Here is a 19,236-nt window from a genome sequence, read left to right as displayed (position 1 = left end):
CTCAAAGAGTTCGCTTTCTTTCGGCGGCTGGCCAAGAGTTGCTTTCCGCCGCTTGTTGCAGATGTATTTCATGTGTCCAAGTTCTGGTGACTGCAAATAATATGCTGCCGCTGCCACTGTGGCTCCGATTTGCTATATAATATGCCTTTAGCTGCAGAGATTCTGTTTCGCCAGGCAACCATGCAACAGCCATGACGATGGGATGGACTGGAAAGGATTTTGAAGAATTTTCAATGAAAGCGGAAAAGGGTGGAAGCTGCAAATATCTTTCTATGCACGGCATTCTTTGAGCAGCTCTGGCTTCCAGTGGGACAGTGGGATAGACTCGCAATGAATTGGATACAATGATACAGATATCCGTAAGCATACTCCCCTATTTAATGCCCCGCCCTCGCCCTCAATGCCCACTGTGTGGACCACTGTGCAATGCAATCCCTACTTCTGGAGCTAATTAAATTCAGTTCATACTCTCGTTATGGTTCGTCTGGCGTTTCATATTTCCTCCAGTGCTCTCTCTCTCTCTCTCTATTCAATATATTATTATGTATTCTGGTTAGTTGATATTTCTGGGCGTAAGTAAGCTTCATCTGCAGCTGCTGCAGTCCACACACCCCTGCACAGCCCTGCACAGCCCAATCCAGCCCTATGTTCGGTCCATCAGCACCATCACTATCACTACCAGGGCCGCCTCCCACTCGGTCTTTGTCAGGGCTGCAGCAAAAGCCAGAAGAAGTTGGGAAAAAATATTTAAAAGGTATTTCAGTGCAGACCATACCCGCACTCCCACTCGCACTCCCACTCGTACATAGCCAGAAAGGACCGATAGGAGGGTGGGAGGCAGACACACACGCACACACACATACTTTTGAGGTCGTGGCCCTGGACCGAAAAGCTGGTCCCACAGATCCATTCCACACCCATGACTCTCTCCACACCCGACTGCTCCTGTAATCACGTTGCTGCACAACGTCGACGTTTACTTTTTGACTGCCAGAGGCAATTGCTTTATTAAGAGTTTCTGCTCTACTTGATACAAGGGACCCATCCCAGCCCACACCCCATATCCACACGACCATAACATCACATAGGACCGCACCACACCACCCCATCTCTCCGGGACTTCTCTCCTTACACATTTGCACCCTGCAACTGGCTCTCTCTCTTTCTCTCCCCCTCTCTCACGCTGTACTGTCTGTATCTGTATCTGTGTCTGTAGCTGTAGCTCTATCTGTGTGTGCACAAGTACATATGTGTTTGAGCGTGGGTAAAGCTTAATCTTACTTAGTTAACTTTAAATTAAATCTTGATATTCACATATCGTTGCTTCAGCCTCCAGTCGCCAGCCCTCGGTTACCACTTGGTCTCTCTGTGGCACCCTGGCAGGGAGTTTCATTATTTTGACCAGGTGTGTGCAAGGCAGAGAAGGTCCCAAAAAGTATCCCAAATATTCCTGATCATTTGTCGGAAAAATTACACTTCTTGGACCACAGATCGTGTGAGCAGATCCATAGATCCATAGTAGATCTTCCATAGGGACTAAAAGTATATTCTTTAAAGTGTATCCACATCTTCGGCTGTGCTTCTAGCCTACTATTCATGTTGTGATATCTTTTTCCACTTGCCCAAAACTGGGGGTTGCAGGGGCAGCATGGCGTTGTTTTAATGCCCCTCTGTGTGTGTGTGTGTGTGTGTGTGTGATGCCAATTTTAATGTGGTCTCGTGTTCACCCTTCTGCCAGACCAAAACAACTGACGAGGCGGGGCGTGGGGGGGTGGCCCAGCTCGTGTTTTTGCCATCAGCCAGACAATTTCCCATTTTATTTTATTTTCTTTTATATTTTTATTTTTTACAATACACGTGGGCATTATTTGTGTGCCAGTGTGTGCATGTGTGTGCCAGTGCATGCGTGTGTGTTGGCGTCGAGCGGTAACCATAGAAATTTCATTTTAATATTTTTTTAATGAGCATGCTAAAAATTTAATACATTTTTCGTGCAGGCGGCCACGGCCATGTTTCGCTCTCTCTTTTTGTGTGCCACAATACTACGCTCCTGTCAAGGGTATTATGCCATTTTCTATGGACAGAATGTCTCTATCATGTAATGAAGCCTTTCAGAATTAGCAGGATATTCCTTGGTTGTTATTTATGAGTGAGAGGCTTTTCCCTTTGGGCTTGGGGAAAATCAATCATATAATTAAATTTATGTATGTGGAATAATATCTGGTCTGATTTCCGTGAGAAAACCTTCCCGTGTTCATGCAAATAAACTATTTTTAATAAGCTAACTATTCTAATAGGAATTTGCATAGGAAACACGAACGAATTCCTACAAAATATGAATAGATTGAATTTTAATAAACAGTAAAACATAGTTCGCATTATATACATTTTTTCCCCCTTTTTTTTTGCTCTTCTCCTTATTTTAATTTGCATTTGTGGGGTTTCGCCATTTTATTACATTCTCGTATTGCGAGCATACTTTTCTATGGATGCCTGTGTCCGGGTTTCCCTCCGTTCGGGCACGGGCCTTTGGGTCTGAGGTTTTCCGGGGGCTTCTCGGTTAATGTAAAGTTTTGGGTGCAGAAATTTTGCGCCGGCATGTTTGCTATTTAAAATTTTCTTTTCATTTTTTCCCCCAAATTAAAGTTTGGGGGAGAAACTTCAATTAAGCAGCGTGGACGTCGGCGGGTGTTCGGAGGGGGGGAAAATGGGGGTGTGACTGGAAAACGAACCCAATTGGAGATTCTGCGAAAAGAAGAGTAAACTTTATGGTAATTATATTACGGTTACTAATTTGGACTTTCCACCAGAATAAATATGCAGCCAGCTAATGAAACCCACAGCCGACAGTCGACTGCCGACAGCCGACAATCATATGAGCAAACACCTCGTGCTCTGAAATGAAATTTCAGCACAATTTCCGCGCTAATAATTATGCAAAATAAATTAAGTCTGGCAAAAAGGAGAGTTGAAGTTTAAAGCTCTTTAGAAGCGTTAGTTTTTAATTGAAGGCCATTTAATTGGTACTTCCAAGTATTTGTATTGATCATTGGGGTCGAGTATCTTGCAGCTATCTCTAATTGATTTATGCGGCTTAGTCCTGCCAATTTCTTGGTATTATTTTCCATTTTTCCCATTCGAAATGTCAGAGAGCGATAGCGACTGTCTCGGTCGGTTGGGCTAAGCCCGTGAGATCCCTGACAGGCCGGGGATGTGTATACTCGAGCTTAATGCCAGCTCTAGCACATGTATTACACTAAAACCATTTAATTGACACATCGATAAGGCCAACAGGGAAAATGTAGGAGTAGGAAGTGTTCGCGCAAAAAATACACACCTACACAGAGCGGCGGGGAGGGGGGGAGGGGAGGGAGCCATTGTTGAGGAGCTTTCCTTTGGCCCCTCACTTTTTCGCACAGAAGTAGAAAGCAATTTCTTCAATGGCAGCAAATTTGTTGGCAACAATTTGAAACGCTCATTTGTTGAGGCATTCAGAGACCGCCTTTGATGGTGCCGGTCCTTCTGCTGCCTTCTGCTGCCTCTGCTGCAAGTGAAAACCCTGGCAAAGGAAAGCACCCACCGGAGGGGGAAAATGGCCAAAGGAAGATGAAGCAAGGCTGCCGTGCTCCCGGTGAAAAGTAATGCAACGGCAACGGCAATGGCAATGGCAATGGCAATGGCAATCGAAATCGAAATCGAAATGCGAGCAGAGAGCAGGCGTGGAACGGGGAATGCGGCACGTACTAGTAGATACATTGTGGCACCCAGATAGACCCCCACTCTGAGTGGGTGTGCAATTTCTTGTAAAAGTGTTCAATGAATCGAAATTAATTAGTACGGGAAGCTAAAGCAAACCAACAAAGCAAAAGACAAAGAGAGAGCGGGGAGCGGAGAACGGAGAGCGAAGGAACCTAGGAAAAAATGAATCAAGACAAGGAGAGAAAAAGGAATCTAGGGAAAAAGAGGAAACGAAGGAAAATTAGGGAGAAAGGCGCCAAATGAGGCAGAGTCACTGCAGGAATTCGTAACCTGAAGGAAGCGCAAATAACGAAGGACGAAAAATTAAGATTTCCTTTTTATTATAACCATTTTTTTCTTCTGTCTAACAGCCACCCCACCAGCGACCCCAGCCCAGCCCACTCCACTCCACCCATCCATCGTCTTTTCTATTTCTTTTTCAAGTTGGCTTTTCTCGTTTTCGTTTGGGGTTTTTGGCTTTGGCTTTGGCTTTGGCTTCGACTTCGGTTTGGGGTGAAACACGGTTTGAGGACATTTTACACATTGCCAGCGCTTTGAAGTGTGGAAATTTAATTAAATTCAGCTTGCGAAGGACAAAAAAAAACACAGAAGAAATAAACTAGGCGACAACACAATTTTCCAGGACGAAGGCTCTGGATGCTGCGTGTGCTAGAAATTTGCACTTAATTAGAAATGCGATTACCAGGTCTTAGCTGCTGACTTGTGCACTCTTCTCTTCTGGTCTCTTCTCCTTTCTTCTGTTCTCTTCTCCTCTCTAGTTGCCACATTTGCCCTAAGTAAATTAAATTCTTGGATGCCGTGCCCCTGCCCCTGCCCCTGCCCGTGTCCTGTCCCTTCCACACATAAATTTGCGCTGTGCCGTTAACATTTTATATGTTAAGAATGTGCCATAAAGTCAGCGTAATTAGCTTCTTTAATTGTTATATTATTTATATTTTATTCGGGTTTAGTCTCAAAATAATTTCCAAGTATTCTGCAAGGGTTTAAGGGGTATATTTTAAAGAATTCTCTTCTTTCTTTGGTTCAAAATATAGAAATATCCTGTTATGCTTTCCACCATCAAGAGCTTGGCCACTGCCTCATTTAAGATATATATAGTTCCATAATTTTGTCCATAGCTTAAGAACTCTGTCCCATTCAATTTTTGTCAAACTTTGGAACTTTTCCAATTTCTCAGTTATGGTTTCTATTCTGTGCTGTTCTCAAAAGAACATTTTATGGACTGCCAAAAAGTTGTACATCGAAAGCTTCCGCTTTGGGCTCAACTATAAAATCTAAAAACATTCTCCCAAAACGGATGCCGACCGAAAATGAACCCCAAGAAGGCAATTCAGAAACTCCTATTTATTTGCATACTTTAACGAGATTCTCCCCGACATTTGGCTAGTTTCAACTTTATTTTTCTTCTTTGGCAAACATTTTTGTTGCCGAACAACAACAATTATTGTCAATGGCTGGCCGACATCCTGCGTGGCATGAAAAATTTCCGCCCGACCGCCTTCGAGGGCTTCCGAAATTGTTATTACGATTTCGGTAGCTTCTCTCTGGTATTTCTCGTGTCTTGAGCTTTAAGTTAACAAATGCTGGCGCCTCGAGAAGAACGCACACTGGGCACGGACACGAGCACGGACACGAGCACGGACACGGACACGGAGGTGGACACGGACGTGGACACGGACAGTAACGGCTTGCAGCTGGCAAAAGTTATTCGCCAGCAATCTAAATTACTAATGCCGGTCCGAGCCAGTAACTAGCAGAAGTCCAAGTCAGTCGGGCACTTCGCACAACCCCCGACCGTGGACCCAGGACCCTGGGTTCGTCTCCACCAAGGCCCTCGGCAACGGCCAAGAGGCACTTATTTTTATTAACTTTTTGGCAACTAAGTGCACTTGAAAGTCGGTTGTGTATGTTCTGGCGGTTGCCATGTGAATGGTTCGTCCTTTGGGCGGCAGTTAATTCCAGGGGAGCGGCATGGCTCCTTCTTGGAGCCTGGACTTGGGGATGGGGGGATGGGAATCGCCAAGAGCTTTATTTTTCCCTAATTCGCTTGCACGTGTATTCCCGTTATGAATTGTGTATTCCTCACGAAAGGAAATGCATTCTGCTGCCAGAAGATGGATGGCAGAAGTTATCAGGGCCCCCCCCCCCCCCCCCTCTGCCGCCTGCCCCGCAAATCTGCACACAATTCATGGCAAATGGAAAATTTCATATCGTTGATTTGGCAGTCAAAGCTGCCTAGACAAGCAAAATGTTACAGCTCCAAACAAAAGGGCCCCGTGGCGTCCCCTCCCGTCCCATCCCGTCCCCCGTTCGATCCCTCATATCGATGCAACTTTTTGGCTGACTGATGCAGAAAATTCTGTACGCTTGGGTTCGATTCGAGACAGGTAACCTAAACCGTAATGGGCAAAAAATAGGTGAAATAGGGCAGTATATGTTCGATACCCTGTAACCGTGGAGTGTTCTGGGCAGTGGGGAGGCCATAAGAAAGGGACAAAGTGGAATATGAACGAGGATCGATGAGGTATTCTTCAACGAAAAGTTGCCTTTTTTGATCGATTTCCCTTCCTCTCAATTACCCAGTATTCCCTGCGTCTAAAGACCCCCTAAACTAATCGGAATGGCTGGCAGATGAAAGCCAAAGCTCGAAGGGACGTGGTCTCCATTTGCTGGCTCTCATATGTTTTCCCTTTGCATTCTGCTCCGCCTACTCTTTCGGCAATTCAGCTGGCAAAAAGCTGAAATTGAAAACCCAAAGTACATGGAATGGTATTGCCATTATGGGTGCCATCTACAAGTAGGAGCACGACTGTGTACGGCGAATGCTGAAACATTTTGTTGCCTGCATATGCCCTGTGTATATGGTTTTTGTGTGCGGAGCAGAGGGCATGAGGCAGAGGGAGGGCAGACCGGGCCAGACGTTACTGTACCACCGATGCGGATGCTCCTGTGGCAGGCTAACAAACATTCAATTAATGCATACTTTTGTGAGTCTCAAAATGGCCTCGCCGTTTTTCACACTGTTGCTGCTCGGTGCTCGGCGCTCGTTGCTCGGCGCTCGGCGCTTTTGCACGGTCAGCATTGCTGGAAAATTTCCCTTTTTATATTGTTATCGGCACACTCTTTCGGGTAAGTTGGGCTTGCAGTACGATAAAGGAAGAACATCCATGGGAAAGTATTAGCCTAATAAAAACTCCCAGCTGCAGGATGTCTACACAACTTTTCTGAATTTTTGTTGAATTTTCTTGCTATGAGTGAGCTGTGGAGATCCTCTGCTTCGCACAAATTAGTTTAATTAACCTGTTTGTATTTGCACAAAGTTCAGACCTGTGAGGGCATCCCGGCTTCATTGCCATCGCCAGGAATCTGTTTACTTAGGTTTTCCTCTGAATTTTGTTTTGTTTTTCCCTGCAGTCACCGACCGGCTTTGTTCGTGTGTGCGATGGCTTCATTTAGCACACAAAAAGCGTTGCATAGAAAAAGGAAAACCCTGACAGAGTAGGGAGGAATAAAACGATAGCCGCCCACTCGTAGGTGAGCAGGGTGCTCGGCTTTCAGGTGTTCCAGGTGGGTGTGTTTGTTGTCTGGATTTGTTGCCAGAGTGTTGCCTCTATTGTGGGTCTAGTTGTTGCTGTTGCTGTTGCTGCCACTAATAGTTTTTCAGCTCGTAAAAGCTTTCTTGTGCCTCTGCTTTGGTCCAGGCACTTCGATCTAAGTTGGCTACTGGCTTGACTTGGGCTGGCGTGGCTGCTTGGCTGCTTGGCTTCTCCAGAGTTAGTTCTCTCTTGTGCTCTTGTGCTGTTGTGCTCTCCACCTTTCTCCACCTTTCTCTCACTCAGCCTGAGTGTCTATGAGTGATGCTGCTGCCGCTTGTGTGCTTACCACGGCGGAAACTTGCCAGGCAATTTCCGCTTTAAGTACCATTAAATTCGTATTCGTTTTAATGAGCTCTCAACATGATGCTTCGAGCCCCCCCATTGTGGTAGTCTGTCCATCCGTCAGTCGCCTTTTAATGACATTCGATTCCTGTGTGTCTATCCCATGGCCCAAAGCCTGCTTTGCCTTTTGTTTAGACAGCATGAGGCATTATTTTTGGCATCCCTTTCCCGCTTTCCCCTTTCCCCCTTCCCCGCTCTGCTTTGCGGCCACTTTGATGGGCTTTTCATTTTCATTCCGTACGCTTTTCGACCAACAGACAGTGAAATCTGCTTAAGGTCTACGCCCGAGCCGCCGAGCACCTGTGCTCGAAAATCGATTCCTCGAGCAGAGCTTCGCACACACAAAAGCCGGGACCAGGACAAAGGCAATCGCTGCTGTTGGTAAACTAATTAATTTTCATGTCTCTGCCATGTCTTTTCGGAAAATGGCATTGAACATTGCGCATACGCCACATTGCACGTAATTACTTTCTTCTTCCCGGAGAAAGCACTTGATAAATAATTCGGGCTGCATGTGAAACCGAAAATGGCACAAAGAAGGAGTGGAGCAGAGGAGCAGGGGAGCGTGGGAGGGGGGGGAGCAGAGGGAGCTCCTCTGTTGTGGGAGCCAAGCAAAAAACTAACAGAATTCGCGCTACTTCTTAGGGTTTTTCGTCTACCTTGCGACTTGTCCTGGCAAAAGGATTATTGTGCAGATAAAAGGGGTGCTGCCCGGGTTGCCTGTGGAAATCCCCATCTATTAGTGCAAGGTAAAAGCAATTATTTGAGTGAAAACTTTGAGGCTGCCGCTGGAAGTTAAGAGTTGCCGGCACTCTACTCTGCGGTGCTTCTGGTTGTGTATTATCTCATTGCGTTTCACGTTTTCCAGCTTTCACAACAACTTTTTCCGCCCCCCCCACCCCCACCCCCTCCTGCACTTCCACTAGTTCACTCCTGATGTTAATGGTCTACCTGAACGCTGAACGGATTCGGATTCGGATTCAGATGCGGATGCGGATGAGGATGCGGTTCGAGGAAGGTATGTAGTTTCCACCGCAAGTTGTCGAATAGATTAGTTTTGCAATTTTTCAGCTCAACACTTTCGAGGGAATTAAGCGGGCCGAACGGCACAACAATGGATGGCCGCTGCGAATCTAATCCGGAAATTCATTAAAATGGATTTCTGCACATTTAAAAAGCATTATTCGCCGCCGCTTGGATCCGACACGAACCCATCAATTTAAAAGAGCTTTGTTCTTTCATAAATCTCCTGCGCGAATGGACTTGTTTTATATTTATTGAAAAAAATCAATCTATAATCCATTCGCGAAATGTGAAATATTGCACTAAAAAACACAGCTATGCGGTCCATTCTGTGCCCTTGAGAGGGCAGCTTTCGCTGCGATACCTATACAAATGTCTGCTCCATCCACTTAACTAAGTATTTTACGGGGCGAGCTATCGTCTTTCGATTATACTATGTAGGGGAACGCCTTAGGAGTACCAGTAGTACCTTTACCGATACGCTGACCAATCCCTGATATTAAGCCTTAACCAATAAGTCTAATGCGACACTTTACAGCTGAGCACTGAGCACATCGATATATATACGGACGGCTCCAAGGCGGAGGACGGAGGCGTAGGAGCGGGCCCATACTGTACAGACCCTGAGATAAGGCTGCAGCCTATTCCAGGCAGAGGTTTTTGCCATCAGGAAAGCAGTAGAGGTCGCACTTCTCGGCGAAAAGATCCTTGCAGTCGTCCGGGGTCAGTTCCAGAAGTGTCTTGGCGAGCAGGGAGGCACTAGATACCCTAAGACGACAAAGTCAGTGCGAATCTACTGGGTTCCCAGCCCCCAGGGCATCGAAGGAAACGAGACGGCGGACGTACTAGCTAAGGAAGGCGTCGAGCTGGCGAATACGAGAACCGAGAACGTGCCTGTCTCCCTTAGAACTAGAAAAGCAGCCCAGATCACAAACCGAAAGTAGGTCGACTACCACCGCCTGCAGAACCTCGAAATCATGTACAAGGACCGCAATGAGAAACTCAGCCACTACCATGTGGCTGTACCTACCATGTGGGGCTCCGCTGAGGGCCGTCCGGGTCAACCTAATCAAACCTACTTTACAGCGATAAGTTAGATATGCGATTGATTCAGCGATCGACAAGAAGTGCGAAAAGATATGCCACTTTCCTATACGATCCCCATATTTCCCAAGTACCTTGTGGAATACATTTCTTCACGTTTCTTATTTAAGGTCTCTTTGTACTCTCCACTCTCCTGGTGCCTTGTGTGTGGGGCATGGAAAAGTTTAAATTACGTTTTCGTCTGCTTCTTCAATGTCATTGCATTCTGCTCACATTTCACATTTCACATTCGCAGCCCTTTCGCCAGTTTCGATTTGAGTCCATTTCCATTTGTATTCTGCACCTTCCACTCACTTATTTTAGTCATGGCTAACTATTTTCCATTTGGAAAGGGATGGTAAGGGAAGGGAGGGGAGGGGAAGGCAAATACTGGAAATTGTCACATCCAATTGGACAAACTTTGAATAAGCAAATGGCATACACGTAGTCACCATTCATTCGGCCAATTAAATAAACACCTCCCTTTGGCATTCACACAACGAAACGAAACGAAACGAAATGTGCAATTACATTACTGAACGGGACTGTACGTACCCGTTCGCCCATTCAGGACACAGGTGTCAGCAGGTGGCAGGGAGCCGGGAGGAAGGTGTTTCCATCAAAATTACCATACCATTCAAGTCGGCTGTCAGTGGAGCGATTCATCATACGCTCACATAGCAGCTGTCATTGCCAGGACCCGCGAAAGGTGTCGCCGCCAAGACGAGGAGCGGCCCAGACACAGCGCAGGACAGGCAGGACCACTCACAGTTGTCTGGCATTTTGTTTTGCACTTGCCACTCGTCAAGCCGCTTTATTAGCCACAATTCTAGTGCGATTTTCCCCAATGGAATTTGCAATTTTTCCCGTTTTTCCAGTGCCCTTTCTCCTTTCTCCTTTCTCTCGCGTTCTGTTGCTCTGTTGTTCATCAACTGTTTGTCATGTCAACTATGCACCCAACTCAAGACAACACTTAATTATGTTTTCTGTTTGCCGGGAAAAGTTTTCCCTCTACAACAGAGAGAATCAGAGAGAAAGAAGAAAAATTACTCCAAATGGCAAAATGATTCCGTCGCTTCCTCCGCTGCTGCATCATAAATTATTGAAGTTTCCAGTCTGTCATAGCCAGAGTCAGAGTCAGAGCCATAGCCATGGCCATGTAGTTTTTCTCCCGTTTTGCTATGGTCCTCTGGGAATTTAATTTGGCGGCAGGTGCCGTGTCGCCACCCCGTCTTTAAGACAAGCCTTTGTAACAGTCACAGAACTGAGTACATCAAATAAATATAGAAATGGAAAAATGAGAGGTAAAGTGTACCCAACTTTTCCACTTATTTCCGCTGCCACAAAAATGGAAGCCGCGCAAGAGGAACTAATAAAATGGTCTCTGCGGTTGGCAGAACTGTATTTTGCCGGGTTTCGGCGTGTGCAGTGGGAACTTTGGTGGGGTTTCCACTGTGAAACCACCATAGTTGGTGTTCCCATAGCTCGGGAATGTTGTGGTTGCACTCCACTATCCTGTCCGCTGCTCGCTACTCAATAAATAAGTAGCGTAAATAAACCCGGCACTCTGGCCTCCGGGCCAGTCCGGCGACTTCCTTTCGAGGTGGAAAACTTTCGGTTGGGTTGGCAGCCCTGTCCCGTTTACATGACAATTTGACAGTTTATTAAGTTCCCTTTCCACGGAACCCCAGGGGGACTTTCGTCTTAATGGAAAACCCAGAGAGGTGTTCCCCATGGAGCGGGGAGCAGCATGAATACTTACCATCCAATATTCAGATGGTTTCCCTTTCAACTTTCAACTTTCAACGACAACTGCAGCCTACTTCGATTAGCTTTAATGCGGAATATAAATAAGAAAACACAGTTGAATCAAGTGTCCACCGATTGCCAGCCTCAAGCTCCTCCAACACTCGTGTCAAGGGTCCCGAACAATTGAACTTTTAAATGATAAATGAAAATACTGTATCTACGTAAGAACTAATTTTGAGAGTGTCTGGGAAGGCAGTGTCTGGCGTCCCCGCCCACAATCACTTTCTGATGCAGGTTGTCGAGCGATCGCCCACGGCACAGTGGCTGAACTTGCGCCCGGAGCCGAGCGGCAAGTGGTCGCCCTTCTTGGCCAGCGACAGACGCGCCCCGGTGATCCCACGGGCCCGCTCCTGGTCGCGCTCGCGCTGCCGCTCCAGCTTCTGCTGCTTCAGCAGCGACCAGTCGAACACGTTGTCGTACTGGTAGTTCAGGGAGCGCGATAGGAGGCGGAACAGCTGACGCATGTAGTTGTAGTCGGGATCCTCGTTGAAGCGCATGCTGCGGACGTACTTCATGAACACGGCGAACTCGGAGGGGAACGCCTTGCAGAGCTCCTCGATCTTGGTGCCGCTCTTCTTCTCCAGAATCATCTCGTACTTCTGCTTCTTGTTGGCGGCGGTGATGCCCTGCCACGGCAGCTTGCCCAGATTGAAGTACATCAGGCAGTGGCACATCGACTCCAGATCGTCGCGCCGCGACTGCTCGATCCCCTTCTGGGCGTTGACGGACGCGTAGCGCACGGTGCCCGTCAGGTTGCGATCCTTGCGGAAGGGTATGTGCAGGAGCGACTCGGCGTCCAGGTATCGCTTGGACAGACCAAAGTCGATGAGGAACAGCTTGTGGGCCTGCTTGCCCGTGCCCATCAGGAAGTTGTCCGGCTTGATGTCGCGGTGGATGAATCCGATGGTGTGGAGGTTCTCCAGACGGGACAGCAGCTGATCGGCGACCATCAGCACCGTCTTCAGTGAGAAGCGGCGCTTGCACGTGGAAAATAGCTCCTCCAGCGAGGGTCCCAGCAGCTCGATCACCATGGCCTTGAAGTGCTGCTCGCAGCCGAAGTGCTTGAGGGTGGGAAACCCCGGGTTCTTGGCCAGCTTCTGGTACACCTTCGCCTCGTACGCCAGCTGCGGATACTTGGCCTCGTTCCTCTCCACCTTGATGGCCACCTCGGAGGCGTCCTTCAAGCAGACCCCCAGGTAGATGTCGCCAAAGGAGCCCGACCCGATGCGCTTCACCACCCGGTACTTGCCGCCGACCAGCTGGTTGTCCAAGTGCAGCGACGGCTTTCGGTTGCGTCCAGAGGGAGTGCTGTCCTCCATCGGTGCTTGTGTCTGAGACTTCATCTCGGTTTCGTCTGAATTCTTTTTTTCTTTAGCCACAGCTCGCTCGCCGACTGAATTGCAATCTACTGAGCTCTGGCCTTTTTTATTTGGAAATAATTTTATACTTGTACGGATTTTGACATTTAACACATGGCTCTGGCTGTCAAGCTTTGCTGTTGTTTTGGGCAGCAACTTGTGAGTGGGGGAGCTCTGGTCACTGTATTCGTAATCAAAGAAGCAGTATAATGGGCTAGTGGGAGTCTAGCCACACTATTGGAGAGGAGAGACATTTCTTGAAAGGCCTAAAAGTCTCACTCCAAAAGGAAGCGTTTCCGGGCCCCACAAAGGCCCCACTTCATCAGCATCATCATCTATCGATATAACTATGTCTGCCTAGATCTCAGAGACCATAAAAGGTAGAGCAACCAAGTTTTGTGTGCAGACTCCTGTGATACCACGCTGTTACAAGTGTACATCAACATTTCGTCCCGACTCCTTCCGCCACCCCAGAGAATGAATAATTATGGCATCCAAACGGAGAATCATAGAAAATTACCTTATCGAGAAGAATGCTGAATCTTGGCTGGATCAGACCGAAACAAAAGAAACTGCAGTGGCTACTCTCCTTCCGTGTGCTTACTCTCCCTCTCCATCACTCCCACACACTCTTCCTCGTGCAGTGTTCGCCCTCTGGCGGAGGAGAGCGAGTAATAACGTCTGCTGCTGGTGTGAGAAGGGAGGGGAAAGAGAGAGGGACAGATGTAGCGGCAGAAGTGGAAAACAGGAAAGAGTATAAACGGAGTGCAACAACTAACATTGGAGCATCCACTCCTCATAGAGAGAGAGAGAGATAGAGCGTGCTCCTGGAAATTTAGGTATAAAGTATAAATTTTATATGTTACTTAAATCATAAACTCACTTATACACTGGCCCGGTCGAGCCGCGGCCCTTGCCGCGCCTCACAGCGCTTCCGATAGTGCACTAATTTTTTAGTTGTATGGAATTTTATTGTGTGGAAACCCATTGCTAGCCCTAAGACAAACGGGAATGTGTCCTCGAAAACTTCTTCTCTCAAAACAAAACAAAGTTGAATCGTAATCTGTGTTTAATGCTCCGGAATCGATTCAAACCCTGCCTTCAATAGTCAAACACCTACATCTGGGCTGTTGAGGCAAGACCTGTAGACAGAGGAAGACTGTACCGTGGATTCTGGTTCCGTTGACTCATGGTCTCTGTTTTGCTGCTCCTCCAGCTGGGTCCAATCGAATCTGAGGTCGTACACGTAGGCCAGATCCAGAGAGAGGACGCGGAGCATCATGCGCATGTACACGTAGTCGGGTTCGTCCTCGAAGCGCAGGTTGCGGATGTACTTCATGAGCATGGCGATCATGGGCGGAAACCCGCCGCACAGATCGTCGATCTTCGTGCTCCTCTTCATCTCTGCGACCATCTCAGTCTTCTGCTTGTCGCTGGCGGCGGAGAGCCCGATCCACGGCAGGCCCTTGTAGAAGTATATCAGGCAGTACATGAGGGACTCCAGGTCATCGCGACGCGACTGCTCGTTGCCGTTCTGGGCACGGACGGATAAAAAGCGCAAGGTGCCAAATATAGAGCACGTCGGGGAATAGACAATATGCTTGTTCGTGGCGAAATCCCTGTAAGGATGCGACATTCCAAAGTCGATCAGAAACACCTTGTTGCACTTGTCGCCCCGTCCCATCAGGAAGTTCTCCGGCTTGACGTCGCGATGGATGTATCCGATGGCGTGGATGGCCTCCAGCCGGGCCATCATCTGGCTGGCGAGCATCAGGATGGTCTTCAGGGAAAAGTGGCGGCTGCACTTGAGGTAGAGATCGTACAGCGATGGCCCCAGGAGCTCTACCACCATGACCTTGAAGTTCTGCTCGCTGCCGTAGTAAAAGAAGGTGGGAAACCCTCGACTGTCGCCCAACTTCTGGCACACTATGGCCTCGTTCGCCAGCTGCGGGCTCTTCGAATCGTGTGGCTCAATCTTGATGGCCACCTCGGTGTTGTCCTCCACGCAAATGCCACTGTATACCTCGCCGAAGGCTCCCCCACCGATTCGCTCGATCGCCCGGTACTTGCCGCCCGCCACTCGGTTCTCCATGGCCACTCACAGGATCACAGGACAAACGACTGCTTTATACGAACTAATAGGTGCCGGAAGTGTTTGTTATTAAATGTAATTTCCGTGGGTTTTATTCTCGAAATTGTACTAATTGATTTTGTCGTTGAATTCAATGTTGTTTCACTTCTAAACTTGTAACAATCCCAGAATTTCAAATGCTACCTGGTTGTTTTTATTTGTGGCATTAAGGCCACAGCATCTTTAATGTGGAAAGCTTCAAAACAGAGTCTAAATCTACAGCTAAAGGTCGCCCCCCTGGAATCATTCAATATTCAAGACCATAAAACGGGAATTAAATATTGAAAGTTTCAATGTAAAATGCAATATTTTAATGCAGCATCATTATAATGAAAATAGCCGGGATATAAATATGAAATTAGATCATTAGCTTTACATTTGGCAATTTAACTAAAGGCTCACGGATGGCAGAGGGATGGCAGGGGGATGGCACGGGGCGGGGGACGTAAGGGGAGCGAAACAGGTGTGCAGCGGCAGAAGAGTGCGACGGCAGTGAGTGAAAATTAAGCGCTACTAAAGGTAAATAAATAATGAACAAACACACGTAAAATGAAGCATTTATAAAGCCGCTTACAATCATGATAACGATGGCCACCACCAGCACCAGCACCAGCCCCACGATGGCGATGGCGATGGCGATGATGATGTTGATGATGATGGCGTCTCTCAAGTGTGTGCGTGTGGCAGACAATGCCAGTGCGGGGAACAAAGCAACTTAACTGCAAGTGTGTGTGTGCGTGTGCAGGTGCATTAAATGCTATTACCGTGGGTCTTTCTCCTGGAAGCCCCGAGTGGAAGCAGTCCAGAGCCAGACCCATCGAAAGCCAGCTCCCACCCGAGTCGGCGGATTGCGGAAGGCGGAAGGCGGGCGGTTGTCAGGCAACGTCCATTGTTAATAATTTTGAGACAAAAGGCCACACTAAAACAATAACTAAGCACGCATTAAGTAGTAAGTAAGTAGATGACAATGTGAGCCAGGGACACTGCCAAGGACCTGCAAGTGTCCTGGGCACGGCCAGAAGTTAGTTACGTGCACACCAAAGTACTCACCCACCCCCCCTCCGCCACAAAAGCATAGGAAATAGACATAAAAGCCAAAAGCGAAGGAGAACCAAAAGTAGCAAAGAAGCTGCTGCAAACGACGAAGACGTGGCACCAAATAAAATAAAACAAATATAATGAGATTTCGTGCAACGTCGAAATGGAAGCAGGAGCGTGGGCGGTGGCGGGGGCGGGAGCGGGGGCTGGGGCTAGGAGCCTCCAAACAAGCGTAGCATACTTATCAGCGCGAGAGCAAAGCAAAGATGGCGTCGCTGCTATCTTTTGTCTGTCTCTCTACTGGTTCCCCTTGTCTGTGTACGACTGTATTCGCGTCTGTGTGTGTGTGTGTGTGCGTCGCTCACAACAACTAAATTTATTTTAGTTTTAACTATTTGCCCGGCACAAACGGCGAAACGGGGAAAAATCCACGCTAAAAGTAAAAAGCGCTGGGGCACTAGTGCGCCTGTATCTGTATCTGTGTATCTGCAACTGTGAACCAAAGAATTTGCAGCCGTGTTTGTGGCAGTGACAGTGTTTTTGTGTGGAGCAACGAATTTGTAGCTATATCGGTGCTCTGTTGTGGACCAAAGCAGTTCTATCTCCGCCAGTGCGGACCAAAGTGGCTGTATCTGTGAGCACACACACACTGTACGGCTCTCGGCCCGCGCGCATGTATGTGTGGTACACGCTCACACACACAAAGAGATACATTTTCACTTTTCACAGAGCACAAAAGCCGGCAGAGGACAAAGGATATTATAAATTACATACCATGTTCCCCTCTCCACTCTCCCCTCGCGCTTCCCCCCACCCCCTCGCCTTTTGGCTCCTTCGGTCTGCTCGCCTGGTCGTCCCCTGTCACTGTCAATGTTCGCCTGTCGCTCCGTCGCTCCATCGCTCCGTCCCCCTCCGTTGTGTGCCGTGTAGGTGTGTGTAATTTGGTCTCTTTTTTGCTTTACACTAGTTTCAATTTTTAAGCCCGCACCCGTGCCCCCGCTGCTGCCACCCCCCAAGTGTTATTATAATTTTAGCAGTTTATTTTCTTTTGCTATGCAAACTTAATTCCATTTCTATGTTTATGTGCTTACACACTTGTTAAACATAAATATGGCCAGGTACAGGGTGCCGCAAGGTACGTATCTAATCTTTAAGCAACAGAAATATCAGATTTCTATAGTGGTACGATATGTGGATCTTCAGCACGGCATTGTGGCTATCAAAAGATGGACTTGTTAAGAAGTTTCCTTCTGGAAAGTTTTCAGTTTTCATCAGCTCAAAAACTCCAATCCTAATCGTTTAAAATCCCTGAAGGCACCCTGTTTTTTTGCAATCAAAGAAGAGCAACATCAACAACAACAACAACAATAACAAGCCTGAGTATCGGGAGGCACAAAAAAGTGGTTACCCCGTCGCACAGTCAAAAGTCTGTTCGTCTGAGCAGATCGGACGGACATTATTGCTGCCGCTGCTGCTGCCGCTGCCGCTGCTTCTGCTGCTGTCCGCGTCGCAGCCGCTGCCGCTGCCGCTGCTGCCAGGCGACTGTACCAAACGTAGTACGTACGCAAACAACACACACCGTGCCGCACATCTATGTAGAATCTAAGTGGAGAGTAGATGTACATACATATGACGGCATATGGCAACATTCCACGCGCCCGTTCGGAGGCACTCCACAACAACAACAACAACAACCTCGGCAGCGCCGCCGAAGAGGCAGCCACAGATTCTGCTGCAGCAACAGAGGCTGTGGCAGCGAGCCTGAAGTTCGTGTTGACGTTGGCAGGCAGTAAAATTTCATACATTTTTTGGGAACCACCACCACCATCGCCACCGTCGCCACCATTCACCACCAATATCCTAGCCCCTTCCAACCTTCCACCCTTCCCATTCCACTCCACAAAATCTGTGTTTTTTTTTGTTCTCCCTATCTGTGGGGGGTTGTTTCTGCCCAACGTCCCACAGGCAACAGTCGCTGGGTCCACGGGCTCAGTCGGGACTATAAAAATGGATTTTTATTATACCTCTGCTGCTGCTGATGCCGTGGCTGCTGCTGCCGTGGCTGCTACTTCTGATGGCTCTGCTGCTGCTGTTATCTCTGCCGGCAGAGTTTTCTCTCACCTTGGTGTTTTGTAGGTAAAAGCCAGATACCAAAAACTTTCCTCCAGCTCTTCCGAGCGCCACGTACATAAAAAACGCTTTTTCGAGTGAGTCCGGACTAAAGCTCCTTTTCGGGGGCGGAGGAGCTTTGAGCAAAAGTTTGTTCATTCATCTGGGTCTTGGTAGAGCCTTGGGAGGTCCTTGGGCTCAAGAATGAATGGGCAGTGGCAGAGGGGATCGTCGAGGCTGGGGGATGATCCGAGGTGTGAAGCAGCATAGTTCATGGACAATTTTTGGCAGTTTGAGTGCGATATATCGAACGATACATGGATCTATTAAGACCCTACGAATTATCACCACATTTTTGGTCTCTTGGAGGGCTATATTTTATATCTATGTGTCCTTTCAAGGACTTTCCTTTGAATCCCCACTAAAATCACATGTTAAGCATCCATAATTGGAGTGTTATAGTCAAAAATCATAAAACAATGCCGAGTGCTTCTCAAATTCCACTCAAATCTCTCTCTCACTCAAAAAAGCTCGGCCTCAACGAGAAAGCCGGCAGCAACAGTCTGTCTATATATACGCCGTGCACACAGATACACGGATACACAGATACACGGATACACGGACACGCATACCCACACAGAGGCCAGCGGAGTACATAAGTAACTATGTAATAAAGAGAACCGTGCCCGGGTGCTGGTGCTCGGGCTGATGCTGGCCAGGGGTGGCCACACCACACCCCTTGAAGCAGGACACTGTTGGGATTAAGTCGACGCGGCAGAGGCTGCGTTTGCATTTGTGAGAGAAGGATGCTGCATCTGTGAGAGTGGCCAAGCTGTATCTGTGTGTGTGTGTGTGTGTGCGAGCGTATTTTGTATTATTTTGTTTTTGCTTTTTGCCATTTTGTACATAAATCACAAAGCAGCGACAGGAGACCGAGACCGAGACTCTGACTCTGACTCTGACTCAGACGGAGAGCCGAGGCGGATGC

At 47.9% G+C, this 19,236-nt stretch overlaps 2 protein-coding genes and 1 long non-coding RNA gene across 3 annotated transcripts; 1 reads left to right on the top strand and 2 right to left on the bottom strand.

Annotated features, from left to right (window-relative positions):
• Nucleotides 1–8,615: 8,615 nt before the first annotated feature.
• Nucleotides 8,616–9,015, top strand: LOC117184188 (uncharacterized). The gene is made up of 2 exons (XR_004469433.1): nucleotides 8,616–8,715; nucleotides 8,769–9,015. It is a non-coding gene; the product is annotated as an uncharacterized lncRNA (long non-coding RNA).
• Nucleotides 9,016–11,618: 2,603 nt separating this feature from the next.
• Nucleotides 11,619–13,104, bottom strand: LOC4817672 (casein kinase I-like). Its single transcript, XM_001357024.4, has one exon. It carries the CDS (start codon nucleotides 12,953–12,955, stop codon nucleotides 11,831–11,833), a length of 1,125 nt encoding a protein of 374 aa, XP_001357060.2. The 5' UTR covers nucleotides 12,956–13,104; the 3' UTR covers nucleotides 11,619–11,830.
• A 974-nt stretch (nucleotides 13,105–14,078) lies between these two features.
• Nucleotides 14,079–15,062, bottom strand: LOC6903235 (casein kinase I-like). Its single transcript, XM_002132898.2, has one exon. The coding sequence runs from the start codon at nucleotides 15,060–15,062 to the stop codon at nucleotides 14,079–14,081; it is 984 nt and encodes a 327-aa protein (XP_002132934.2).
• Between the last annotated feature and the right edge of the window lie 4,174 nt (nucleotides 15,063–19,236).

The sequence above is a fragment of the Drosophila pseudoobscura genome, chromosome 4 (genome assembly GCF_009870125.1).
Source record: "Drosophila pseudoobscura strain MV-25-SWS-2005 chromosome 4, UCI_Dpse_MV25, whole genome shotgun sequence".
Lineage (NCBI taxonomy): Eukaryota > Metazoa > Arthropoda > Insecta > Diptera > Drosophilidae > Drosophila > Drosophila pseudoobscura.
Note: the sequence above shows the minus strand (reverse complement) of the source record. Positions and strands in the feature narration are given on the sequence as shown.

Coding starts and splice junctions, on each gene's coding strand:
- LOC4817672 (XM_001357024.4), bottom strand. CDS start 12,955: ATGAAGTCTCAGACACAAGCACCGATGGAGGACAGCACTCCCTCTGGA.
- LOC6903235 (XM_002132898.2), bottom strand. CDS start 15,062: ATGGAGAACCGAGTGGCGGGCGGCAAGTACCGGGCGATCGAGCGAATC.